At 34.9% G+C, this 14,055-nt stretch overlaps 1 protein-coding gene across 3 annotated transcripts in view; it reads left to right on the top strand.

Moving 5' to 3' along the window:
- Positions 1 to 14,055, top strand: part of LOC108968913 (ADP-ribosylation factor 3) — a 33,738-nt gene that overhangs the window by 4,579 nt on the left and 15,104 nt on the right. Inside the window, exons 2-5 of one of the 3 annotated variants that reach the window (XM_018933257.1) lie at positions 2,631 to 2,742; positions 3,547 to 3,702; positions 3,760 to 3,906; positions 11,355 to 11,670. In XM_018933257.1, coding sequence (XP_018788802.1) covers positions 2,661 to 2,742; positions 3,547 to 3,702; positions 3,760 to 3,906; positions 11,355 to 11,497 — 528 coding nt within the window. In that variant the 5' untranslated portion in view covers positions 2,631 to 2,660 and the 3' untranslated portion in view covers positions 11,498 to 11,670. Of the gene's footprint in view, positions 1 to 2,630; positions 2,743 to 3,546; positions 3,703 to 3,759; positions 3,907 to 11,354; positions 11,671 to 14,055 lie in introns of those variants that run through there. The other 2 variants (XM_018933255.1, XM_018933258.1) reach the window with 2 other exon arrangements.

Genomic DNA, 14,055 nt, shown 5'->3' with positions numbered 1-14,055 from the left:
TCGAAAAAACCTTTTTAAAAGGCTCAATATAATTTAATACTTATCTAGTAAGGTTTCATTTATACATACAAATACTCTAATTAATATTACAAGAGCTATAATACTCTCTAAAATCGATTATGGCTTACCGATTTATGGATTGTGTGCCAACACAAATATAAAGCAATGGGAGGCTCCATACCATGCTGCGATTCGCCGTAGCATAAATGCGTTTCCTACATCACCAGTAAAAAGCATCTTGGGTGAAAGTGGTCTACCATCAATAAAAGAGAGAATTTACGAAACGACGGTCCAACTACTTCCAAAACTGCTTAATTCGCCGAACACTGATCTTCATATAATGCTTAGAAAAGCCGCAAGACACAAAAAAAAAATTCCAGCTTAAGTCCACGCTTCAACGCTGCCTTGGGTATGGCACAGCCATAAACATACTTCTACCATCCAAGACGAGCAAAATGAACATTCAACCGGAATGGCTAATAAACGAAGTCACTATAGATACCTCATTGCATAATTTCAAAGAATTGAACGCCAATAATGCCACCTTCCAACAATATTTTCTTGAAATCGCTAATGAATACAAGCGTAAGAAATTTTCGGCTATTTATACTGATGGCTTCAAAGCAACAAATACAGCTTTCGGAGTTACAACATCCAATGGGACAATCATTACAGGCGGAATTCTTCCTTCTCATTCATCTGTTTTCACTGCCGAGGCTTTTGYCATCCACAAAGCTTTAGAATATACCACCCGACAAAAAGGCAAGTTTGTAATTTGCTCTGACAGCTTTTCTTGTTTAAATCCAATCCGTAATATACGCAATAACTCTACAATAATATCAAAAATTCGAGACATATGCATCAAAAACAAACGAAAAATAGCTTTGCTCTGGGTACCAGGCCACGTCGGAATTGCTGGGAACGAGCATGCAGAAAATGCCGCTAAGTACTTTGAGTCAGCACCGACTCTTCTCCATGAGTTACCTGACGATAATGATCTTAGAAAACTGTTACAAAAGCATGTACAGGAAAGAAGACGCGCGGACTGGAGAAATTTCGAACACCCGTATAAAAACTTCAACCCACTTCGAAATAAAATTTACTACCCTAGCAATATATTTCGACTGCAAGCAACCGTATTCACACGTTTAAGAATCGGCCATACACAAATCACACATCAGCACCTACTCACCGGAAATCCTAAGTCATCTTGCGCCATCTGCTCCAACACACTATCCGTGGACCACATCTTACGCACCTGTCCAGCTTTAGAGAGTATTAGGCATAAACACTTTATTTCTGCTCAATATCAAACACTGTTAAAAACACCATCTTTTGAAAATATTACATGTATTTATAATTTTCTAGTGGAATGTAACATACATAATATGATATAATATAGATTTGTTATAATATCGGAGTCGATGGCCAAAGCTGCTCGCACTCCTCCTTTTCATTAGGTAAATGTAATAACAATATTTTAGTTATATTCTCTGAAGTATAACGGTCCTGTTATATACAACAATAAGTGTGAATTACTTACCGTTACTTTTTTAAAGCCAATTTCTGTTTTTATGAGCGAGCAATAGAATAGTAGTGAACGATGAGCTGATTGCAAACAGATAATTTTTAATAAAAAAAATTTAATTTTATCAAACAAAAAGTAAGTTTCTAGATCTTTTACTAATTATTCAATACAAAAAGCAAAAAAAAAAAATATGACTTTGGACTTTCCTTTGGGCCGCGGGAAGCACTGCAGTGACGAAAAACGAGAATGTATTCAATCTGTCATAAACAACGGTAAATCCTTCAAGGCAGTGGAAAGAATTGTAGACGCTCCCCTAATAGAGAGTACGACCCCAGATTCAGCACAAAAACTACTATTCATACGCACTTTTTGTTGTTGTTGTTGTAATGGCAGAATTCTGCCGAGTTGACAGTCCTTGGCCGGATAAAAATCCGGGTCCGTTCCGGTTTTCGTAGACCCGACTGTCGCGGGAACGGTTTGTCGTGACCTTCAGCTGCTTTAGCGAGTTTTGTTTTATATCTTCGATCGAATGAAAAGCTGCAATTTCAGCTCGATTATCTAGAAAAAATTACACGGAGCCCGTCTTCAACGATTTCTCGATATTCTTTTTACAACAATTCCGCACACGAAATTTGGTTTGAAATACAAAATTTCAGAGAAATGATTTCTTCGATATTTGTATCCATTGTAAAAATTGCAAGGCTCTATTTACATTTTTCATTTGCACTACATTTTTAATTTAAATTATCATTTATCCGGGGAATTTAATTACAATTTCCGGGTGATTTTTTTGTCTTAATACTTGTAGTTGACGTCTTAATTAAGACTCGCAAATCGACACTAAAAGCATATATAGTATAATGTATAATGCTAAATTAAATTATGCTATAAATTTCAAATAGATTATAATAATTATGTGAAACTATTACTACTATAACTGTAACTATTTACTACACACTGGAATGATCACCGATAAAGCAATTGCTACAACCCCACTAAATATAATATATGGTATTTGCCTGTTTTTATAATATAAAAATATATAATTATGCAATAATATAATGGAGATTTATTCAGATGAATATTTTAATATTATTTTCAGATATATTGCGGCAATTGATGACATTCTACTATGGGGAAACTACTTTCTAAAATTTTTGGCAACAAGGAAATGCGGATTCTGATGCTTGGCCTAGATGCGGCGGGGAAAACAAGTATCCTTTAAAAAAAAATCTAAATGGTAGCCTCTGCTTGGGAGGATCAGAAAACTGACTGTTTCTTAGGGGTCACCCCATAGGAGGCGGTGTTAGATGAGTAGGCTTTATGAGGCATCCAAAAAAATAGGTTAGAGTCATGCGGGTACCCATTGGTTTGCCATAGTTCATTCTGAATAAGTAGGAGTTAAACCCAATACAGTATCCAGAACGAAGTTGCGCGAGGATCGTTTTATACTCGCGAAACAATTCGAACTTTTCTGGTATTGGCATTGGGTTAACTTCAAAGACGCCATTCTTTGAAAGGAAGTCAATAGATGTTTAAAAGCCGCACTTAGAATGGTGTTTAGTGCTTTTCTGATGTCAGTTGCATTCTTAGTCTGGTCTGCAAGATGTTAATTGTCGACGCTTCAATTTGATGATTGTAAGTATAATTTCTGCGAAAGTATTCCAGCAGAAACGCCCTCACTCTATAAGTATCCAGTCGACGTACTGGTGCTTTCTTGTTAACGACTTGCCTGCCTATGGTCTTATAATTGCCAAATTTCTTTTCCCGGTTAACAACTTGAGGATTTTATTGCGGCTCTGTATATGTAACAACTAAGGTTGCACACAACTGCAATTGGCATTAGCTGAAATGTTAAGATCAATCAATATCGATTAATCATCAGCATATGCATCACCCTGCGGAACCTCATGTATAATTCCTCTTATATGCTATAAATGGTGGAATATGTTTTTTAATTTCTTTTAATGATTCCATTTATTTATGACATGGTTTCCTAAGCGAAATAATTTATATAGCAATTCTTTATAAGCTGAAGTTGGGGCAATCCGTTACGACGATTCCAACAGTAGGATTTAACGTTGAGACTGTAACCTACAAAAATGTTAAATTCAATGTTTGGGATGTGGGTGGCCAGGATAAAATTCGACCTCTTTGGCGACATTACTATACAGGTATTTTTAKTTTTATTTTTATAGTTTTTATATGAAAAAATACTCTTTCGGTTTTAGGTACACAAGGGTTGATATTTGTTGTTGATTGCGCTGATCGGGATCGAATAGATGAAGCACGAACGGAACTTCATAGAATAATTAATGATAGAGAAATGAGAGACGCCATTATTCTGATATTTGCAAATAAGCAGGATCTAGCAGACGGTAAGAAACTGTTTTTCTCAACATTCACTTCACTATCAACTCATAGCTATCAAGCGACAAAGATAGTTTATTTGTGTTTTTTTTTCAATATTTTTAAATCCAAAAACAACTAAATATTTAATTTTAATATATAAGTATTTGAGTCATTTATCTTCGACAGGAGGTAGATATTGCAGATAATAATTCACACAATCCAGCTATTGTCATATTTATTAGATTTAAATTTGAATAAAACTTATAATATAAAGCAGTAGAATTACCGTTGATCAAAAAAACTACTAATCTTTATGAATACAAAATTAATACTACTTAAGAAGAAATCCGATAAAATATTGAGAGTTATGCTAAACCAATTTAATTTATGTTTCAACTATACCAAGATCTGTGGAAAGAGGCTTGAGAGAGGGTTGATCAATGGTATTCATTGCGTTTTTGGCTTTAAATTCGGTCACAATCGTGGCTCGATGCGAGGGTGCATTATCATCGTGTAAACCTCAATTGTTCATCCGAAATTCCGGTCGTTTTTGACGGATGCTCTCACGTAAATGTCTGTCCCTCCGGAACTTTTGAAGGTCGTCCAGTCGTCAACCGTCTTTGAAGGCTTTGTACCACTCGTAAGCATGTATTTTTGATAAAACTGTAACCGTTAGCTTTTTCCGACATTCACGTTAAAAATACAAAATTTCTGACAAATTCGTTAGATATTCTTATCCATTGTAAAATTCGAAACGCACTACTGAGGGTGTACTGACTTAAGCAGCTACTACAAACAAACTGGTTGATAGATCGCCACAATATTTAGCATAACAATTAAGGACAGTCCTACCATATTTAGCAAATACATTTTTTTGAGATATCATTTACCCGAGGAATTTAATTACAATTCCCGTCCCGAAAGACAGACGGAAGTACAGACAGTCCCAGATTTCAACTCATTAAATAAATAAATTATAATTTATATATATATGAATGATAAAGACGACAAAGCGAGTTGAAATCTGGGACTGTCTGTTCGTCCGTTCGTCTGTCTGTGCGAGCGATAACTGAAGCGCGAATATTCAGTTATCTCATAAAACTTGGTACAGGTATTACTTGGTACCATAAGTTTGGCCACTAAACCCCTGGYCAAGTTTGCGGATTTGTGTAAAATTTTGTTCAGTAAGATTTGCCATTTGCCATATTTGGCACAACGCTTGCAAAGTGTCCAAGATTATTACGCAAATTCACATTCTTTCGTGACTATTGTAAAAGCTCTTCGTGCAAAACATGGTATTCTAAGATGAGGCCAATTTCAATCTTAATGGTTTTGTTAATTGATAATATTGTCGCTATTGAACAATAGCGTAACACCGCCTGCAGTAAGATGAAATCACATAATTGCGGATCCACTCATTAACTAAATACAGTCACATTATCCTGACATTTTTCTGTTAAAGTACGAAAATGGACAAACCCAAACTACAACCACGCCTAATTTGCATATAACACAACTTTAAATTCCATTTGATTCTTTCTGATCTGCGGCTCTATTCCGTATCTCGATTCGGAAATGTGTCTATTCGAAATTCGGATATATTTCATAATAATGCGAAAGTTGTACCACACCGTATGGCTGACTTTTTATTGAAAATATCTGCCAATTTATAAGATAAATTTGAAATTCCAGGAGAATCTTTTCTTGAATACTGGGTATGTCAGTACGTCAAAAATGAGTTGAATCGGGTCAATATTTCTCTTAGTCCTCATATACGTAGTATTAAGATTTCTAAACATCCGATTAGCTTTATTATGTTTATAACTAACATAGTAAAATTAACTCAACGTATCATATTAGATATTCTGTAGTTTAATGCCGAAAATATGTGAAATTAAATTATATAACAAGGCAGTGTCAAAAGTAAGTGTGGCAAGTCGAGATGTTTATCTGCCCCCGATATGCTCTGTATAGTGACTTAAAACCGTTCAAGTTTTTCAAAATATGTAATATAATATTTTAATTAAATTAAATTGACCAGTTTTCTTAAAAATATTGTGGTTTGGCGCTGAATATGTAGGGAGTTGGTCTAGATTTTGGTCTAAACTTAATTTCCTTAACGGGTTGACTTTTTCGCATTACTCAATTAATTTTAGCCTCCTCGGTTTATTTTGTATTATATACACACCTGCTCAAAATAATAGTTACATGATAAAACTTAGTACTCTCAACAGTTTAAAAAACTTTTTATGGGCTGTATGCGACAAGCTATGCTGTAAGTTTAATTAAGATAATATGGCATCGCCCTTTCTAAGAGAATTAAGCATGTGATCTCCCGAATTAATGAGTGTGTTAGTTTTGCGTGAATTTTCTGAAAATAAAATTGCTCAATATAATAGTTACACATAAGTGAACTTAGCTTTTTGTGAAAACCAAATTAATTTTATCCAGTTTTTCAAGATTTTTTATCTGAATTGATAAGTTTTCTTTCATTAATGCTCAAAATGCTGCAGATAAATTAAATAATTTTTTAATCAGATGGGTCGGAAGTCACATTGCACTGTTGAAGGGGCCCGGCTGGTTTCAAACCTCAGAAAGTAAGGAAAATCGCTTCGGGAAATTGGGAAATTAATGGAAAGGTCTCATAATTTTGTTAGAAATGCTTTAGAGCGAAAATCTAGTAGGGAGACTCGTGGAAGGCCACAAAAAACGAGTACAGTTCTTGATCGCCACATTGTAACTATTTGTAAAAAAGACCCATTCAAGCCGTCGAAGGTGATAGCAGCAGAAATTGGAAATGTAGTAAGTGCCCAAACAGTTCACAGGCGTTTGCAAAAGGCCAAGCTACCTGACGTATAGCCAGGAAAGTTCCATTAATGCGATCAAAAAATTTAGATATGTGGTTAAATTATGCAAAAAGTCATTTAGATTGGACAGGACCTGAAGGAACAAAAAAGTGGAGAAACATTTTATGGGTCGATGAAACGAAAGTAAATTTGTTTGGAAACGATTGTGAGAGAAATTTGCGTCGTGAAAACTGTGAAGCATGGAGGTGGAAACGACATGGTGTGGGGATGTTTTTCTTGGTATGGAGTAGGTCCTATATACCGGACAACTAACAAATTGACAGCGTCGGAGTACAAGGAAATACTTTAAAATGTCATGATACCCTATGCTGAAAAAAATTTCCATTACCTTAAGTATATCAGCAAGATAATTACCAAAAAATACTTCCAAACTGGTTAAAAAATATTTTGAAGATAATAATGTTAACGTTTTGAAGTGACTAAGCCAATCCCCGGATTTAAAACCAATAGAAAACCTATGGGGAGAACTAAAAAAAAATTTGGCGAGTCAATCTTTCTCTAACAAAGACCAGTTATGGGAGTGCACACAAAAATCTTGGTATGAGATACTTAAAGAAACCTGTCAGACTTTAATCAGTCAATAATAAAGGTGGATATACTGGCTTTTAACTAAGTAATGTTAAATATACAACAAAACTTTTTTACCATAATTTGTTTTTCCAAAATAATTGTCTTATTAAAAGTGTACCTATTTTTTTGAGCAAGTTTATTTTAGCTATGAAATGTTTTTGGATCTACATTTGTTTTTAAATGAATTATTTAATATACAATTCTTTACTTATTCTTCCAATTCAATTTCATTCCCTTCAAAGTAATCCCCTCCCGATGCAATGCACTTATGCCAACGGATTTTCCAATCTTCGAAACACTGGTTGTAGTCACTTTCCGGGATGGCCTTCAGTTCCAACTTCGCTGCGGCTTAAATAACGTATAAAAACGGTGTCCCCGGAGCTATCTTTTGAGCTTTGTGAACAGCCAGAAGTCGCACGCCGCTAGGTCAGGTGAATACGGTGGTTGCGAAACGATATGGGTTCAATTTTTGGCGAAATGATCACGAATTACGAGGGCAGTATGGGATGGTGCATTATCGTGGTGTAAAAACCAAGAATTGTCTCCACAATTCCGGCCTCCTTAGGCGGATAGCGTTACGCAAACGACGCATAACTTTCAAATAATATTCCTTGTTGACTGTTTGACCGGCTGGAAGGAATTCATAATGCACAACACCACGATAATCGTAGAAAACAGTCAATATGACCTTGATTTTTTAGCGACTTTGATCCGATTTTTTTGGTCTCGGCTCTCTTTTGGCACGATAATCGCTCGATTAATCGGTTGTTTCGGGGTCGTAAGCATAGATCCAAGTCTCATCGCCAGTTATAATGCGTAATAACATTGGTAGTCGGAAAGCATCGTTTCACACACCAAAAAGATTTGACGCGCTTGAGGCCCAAAGCATCCTTCAAAATGGTATTGACTGAGCCTTTCGATATGCCAACTTCATCAGCAAGATTTCTAATTGTTAATCGACGGTTTTTCAACACCAAATCTTTGATTTGTTGAACGTGAGCTTCGTCGGTTAAGGTTGATGGTCGTCCTGGACGCTCTTCGTCTTCGACACGTTCACGGCCGGCTTGGAACTCACTATACCACTTGTAAACATTTTTTTTAGACATAACCTCATCACCAAAGGCTTTCTGCACCATCGTCAACGTATCCGCAGCTGAAAATTGATTCCGTAAACAAAATTTAATGCAAATTCTTTGCTCAACAAATTTCGACATCGCAAAAAGCGAAAAACTCACTTTTAGCAGTTCACAAAACGACACGTATCTCAAACACTAATGAATATTCTGACATGAAATTTGATATAAATGTGACGGTACTACCAACCTAAAAAAAAAAAAATAATTCTACAAATCCTTCGACGCGCGCGGTTTAAATTCAAATGTCATCTTATGTTTTGGGCACAGAGATGTATCTCTTTTGAAGATGAGCTTAATATAATTTTTGCTGACGCGAAGTAAAATAAAACAGTCTATGACATACACTTTGATTCACTTGAAGAAGTACATGTATTTTTTTTAAGATTCAAGTTTATATCTCTTTATTTTGACATCGCAAAAGCTCCCTTTTATCTTTTTTTAAAGACTGATATATATTGAACAAATGTTGTGAAAATGAAAAATAAACTTGTATAATTTTTTTGTATGTGGTATAAACAACTTGAAAAATTTGGTTTAAAATTTGCGTCACTTGAATAGGTATATATTGTATTGCGGCATTACGAAGGCCGATCCATTTAGGCAAAATTAATAAAATTTTTATTTGTAGTATTTAAGAAAATTGGAAATTGGAATGATTTCAGGTCTTCTTATTGAATATGGGACGAGCAGATTGAAGCTTTCTGGGATGCGGTATGTTACGGAACAATTTCAAACATCAAAAATTACTATTTCTAACAAATTACAAACAAATACTCGATAGTGCATTTCCGCAATTATCCAATATTTTTGAACCCATTCTCTGGACATAAAAACAGGACAATGCTCCGATCCACACTGCAAGGCTAGAAAAATCTTGGATTTCAGCTCAAAATTTTAGTTTGTTGAAGTGGCTACCATAATCCCGTGACTTTAATATAACTGAAAACGTTTGGGGAGGATGTACCGCATGGATTATAAGTAAGGCCGTCAATTCGATGATCGGGAGTCGCTTATATTTAGCTTATGGTAAATTACATGGAGTGAAATATTCTTGGACTAATTAAAAGGCATATCAATTTTTTGCTACCGCTATGCCAGAGCAGAACACAGCACTTGATTTTTTGGATCTACAAGGGTAATTTTTTTGAAGTACTGCGCGAAAAAAATCTGATAAATAACGGTGTTGGACCGGCCAGGGTTATTTTTTTTGAAGAGCGGCCGAAGGTCGCCCACGCACAAAGGAGTTCTACGCGAAAAAATCTGATACACCTCAATGTTCGACCGATCAGGGTTCTATTTTTAAGGAGCGGCCGAAGACACTATATTACATAAAATAAATGTGTACAAATGAATTAGTGAAGTGCTAGTGGATATGAAAGTGAAAAATATTAATAAGTGCAAAATTAATTTTATATATCGAAAATATGTAATTAAAATATTGCAAATTTTCAACTTTAAACGCGAATATCTCGAAAACTACAAGCTTCCTTCGGCTATAACCATATATAGTATATCCTTGATCAGGATAATCTCCTTTATCCTACCATATTCTTTTTATCCTTGAAATCCTGGTATACTAAATTCTTCCAAACTGGTGGAGGCTGCTATATATATTTCTGGCCTAGGCAACACTAAGTGTAGCCAGGTGCAATCTGAAATTTCCATTGGAAAGTTTGACATTTTTTAGCATAACATCACTCAGAACGTTTTGTAATTTAATCGTGAATTGTTTTATTTACTCGGAATTAAAAAATTCATCTCGGCCAAGAAATGGAATTAACTCGTGAACATTTTCGTGCATCATTTTTCACAACTTTCGACGTGGATTATCACGACAAGAGTGCATCGCTGAACTAAAATCTTTGTATGGATATGAAGCACCATCCTATAGCACTGTGAAAAACCGGTACAACGAATTCAATCGTTCAAAGACGAATTCCGTGAAGGTCGTGCAAAAACAGCCGTTGTGCCAGAAATCATCGATGCCGTACGTCAACTGATAATGCAAGACCGTCATGTAACATACCTTCAGATAGAGGCATGCCTATGCATTTCTCCCACCAGCATACATTCGATATTGCATGAACAATTGGCCGTAAAAAAGGCTTGTTCTCGTTGGATACCGCACAATTTGACAATCGCTCAAAAAAATGCTCGTGTGGATTGGTGTAAAGAAATGTTGAAAAAATACRATCGCGGTGCTTCAAAAGACGTTTATAAGATCGTCACAGATCGTGGCGACTGTTCCGCTTGAGCAATGTAGGACGGTCAATTCTGAGTGGTACACCACCATTTGTTTGCCTGAAGTCTTCGGAGAAATTCGAAAAACGAACAAGAGAAGGCGAATCATTGTGCACCATGACAATGCGAGCTCTCACACATCATCAAATCAGCGCCTTTTTGACCGGCCAAAACGTCGAATTGATGAGTCATCCGCCGTACAGCCCTGACTTGGCACCCAATGACTTCTTTTTATTCCCACACATCAAGAAAATAATGCCTGGTCAACGATTTTCGTCGCCAGAAGATGCTGTKGAAGCATTCAAAAACCATGTTTTGGAGGTGTCTCAATCGGAGTGGAAAAAGTGCTTCGAAAATTGGTTTGAGCTCACGCAAAAGTGTATAAATCTTGATTGAGAATATTTTGAAAAACAATAAAACTATTTTCGTTGATAAATATTCCAATTTTCATTACTAGGCCAGAAATATATATAGCAGCCCTCGTATGCAGCAAGAAAATAAAGCAATTTTAAACTCGCTAGTTGTATGTATTGCTATGGCTGTGTGTTTTAATCCTAATTTTTTTTTGTCGAATATAAATCATTCAAACTTACGTGCATATCTTAATTTCAAGTAGTACCTTCAAATTTTACAAATTGTATATATTTGTTTCTATTACAGCAATGAAACCACATGAAATTCAGGAGAAACTAGGCTTAACTAGAATAAGGGATCGGAATTGGTATGTTCAACCATCGTGTGCAACCACAGGAGATGGGCTTTATGAAGGTTTAACATGGCTTACTTCCAATCATAAATTATGAAATATCTTAAACATTAATTAGATAATTCTATATAAGATACACATGCTTACCATGCTTTTTAGCAAACGAACAACAACAGTAGCAATAAGAAAATTTTGTAAATTATATTTAATAACTAATTAGAAGGAAGTTTGTTTGATTATATATACGTTAAAAATATAAGTTACATAATACATATAATTTGTAAATATATGTTTAAATAAATTTAAATATGAGAAAACATAACAACTTAAAATTTACAGGCTGTGAAGAGCTTTTTAGTTAAGAAAATAAAATCGAACCAACGGAAGTCATATACTATTCATTCAATCCTCCTATCTGTCCGCTGAAGTTGGGAAGAGCATAATTTTGATTCTGACAGTGATTTACTTCTCTAATTTAATTTAAATTTGGTGATTTTGAAGGCTGCTGTACTATGCGAAATTGGAAATTTCATTCTTCAAATAACTTTGTAAGTGGCTATTTATTTATTTTACATTTGTAAATTTAAGGTATTGCGAACATTCATGATTGCTTTCGATGTATGGCAAGGAGCACCAACTTGAAGATATATTTCTCTCTGGAATATTCCAAGAAGTCAATATAAGGAGTTAAGCATATCGCAGTACGTTTGTATATTGGGTAGAGCGTATTTTGTTTGACAAGTATGTTATACGTTATCACAAAGGTTTTAAGAAATGTTACTAAGAACAGACAAATTAAAAGAATGGTGTGGGTCATCAATTGAAGTAAGCGCTGCATATTTTGTTGTTTGTTTACCATCAGCACTACCTAGCGCAGCCTGACTTTTCAAGCTATCAATCTACATTTGATGCTGTGGCCTTAGGTACTACGATCATTTTAGAAAAGAAACGTGCCAGAACTAATTTTGGACTCTGGCTCACAGATCTACTTCGCCACAAGTCGTTTCACAAACCAAATTCAACTTAATAAATAAAGAAAAAGAAAGTGTAAAGATGTCAGTTTCCCAAAGTATGTATGTATACTCAGTCAAGTTCGTTCTGGTGGAGGGCAACAAGCAAGCCCCTCAACTATCAACATTTACTTTAAGATAAATACCATTAAGTGAAATTTGTCACATCACACAGTTAGGCAGTTTAACCGATTTTGGAAAATTTAACATTTTATGAGCAAATCACAAAATCTACCAAAAAATCACAAATGTGAGGAACTTTTATTATCAACTCAAAAGTTTAAGATTTTTTCAAAGTGGGCAAGCCCAATTGGGGTCAAAGTTCATAGCGTTCTATATTGTTCTATTGGTTGATCTAGAGCACACATAATTTCCGCGCTGTGTTTTTCAGACGACATTAAGAATATGGCGCTAGTATTCAATCAATCAATTTTCTCATAAATTTTGAGGTTATATGAAAAAGGTGTTAACACAAAAGTTGTAGATCTATTCATTACTTTTCAGTTGTATTTTAGCCGGAAATCGATATGAACCATTTTTAACCCTTGAAAAATTAACGACGACCCTCACTTTCCGACCTCAGATCGTCAGTAAGTTATTTTGCCTTCTTTTTCTATGAATTTTTTTACCAATTTTCGAAGGGGAGTGCCACAAAATCCCCCAAAAAAAAAATCCGCAAACACAAAATCCCCAGCTGAAAAAAAATCCCCAAATACATAATCCCCAAAATTAAAATCCCCACCTTTTTTTTTTTAGGCAGTGTCACAAAATCCCCATTTTTTTTTATTAAATATTATTACAGATCATATAAAAAATAGTAAAACCGCACTTTAGTTGAGTTTTAATTCGTAATTACATATATATGTACCCATATATGACAATGTATAGATATAGACGAGAACGCATGACGGATTTAGAGGACAAAAATAATTATTTCATCAATTTAGCGACTAAAAAGTTAAAAAAAAAAAAAACCACTGAGCTATTGCTGCATGTAACAAAGGTTGGCAAAATTAACAATATATGCAAGGGACAAGAAAACTTCAGCAGCATTGTTATCGAGTAGAAAACAAAATAATATAGAAAATCAGAGCATAATATAACATTGTCATCCATTAATCAGTATACAATATGTATGACTTAAAATACAAATAGTACCGTTACCTTTTCTACAATTATTTTACCATATGCATTTTTTCATATTATTTATCACATTACGTGTAATTGATTGTGATTAAAATTATATAGTTATATTTTGATTAAATGTCAAATAATATTTAAATTTAAAGAAAATGGAAGTCGTCGTTACTGTGTCAAACAAAGGAAAAAATAAAATATTTTTGGATGGTTTTGATTACCATTTTCATTCCAAAAATGAAAAGAAGAAAGAGTTCCGCTGGTCGTGTGCGCAAAGAAAATCCATATTGTGTAAAAGTGTTGTTGTGACAAAAGAAAATAGTGGCGATCATGTAATACAACGCGCTTCTACTGCTCATAATCATGATCCAAAGGACCATCAATTATCTGTGGCACAGGCGAACAACAAAGTAAAGGATTTGAGTACATCATCTTCACTGTCGCCTTCCCAAATTATTAGGGAAGCAGTTGTAGATTGCCAACCAGACCGCCGGGTGTACTTACCATC

The sequence above is a fragment of the Bactrocera latifrons genome, unplaced genomic scaffold (assembly GCF_001853355.1).
Source record: "Bactrocera latifrons isolate USDA-ARS-PBARC rearing strain unplaced genomic scaffold, ASM185335v1 scaffold_232, whole genome shotgun sequence".
Taxonomy (NCBI): domain Eukaryota; kingdom Metazoa; phylum Arthropoda; class Insecta; order Diptera; family Tephritidae; genus Bactrocera; species Bactrocera latifrons.
Note: the sequence above shows the minus strand (reverse complement) of the source record. Positions and strands in the feature narration are given on the sequence as shown.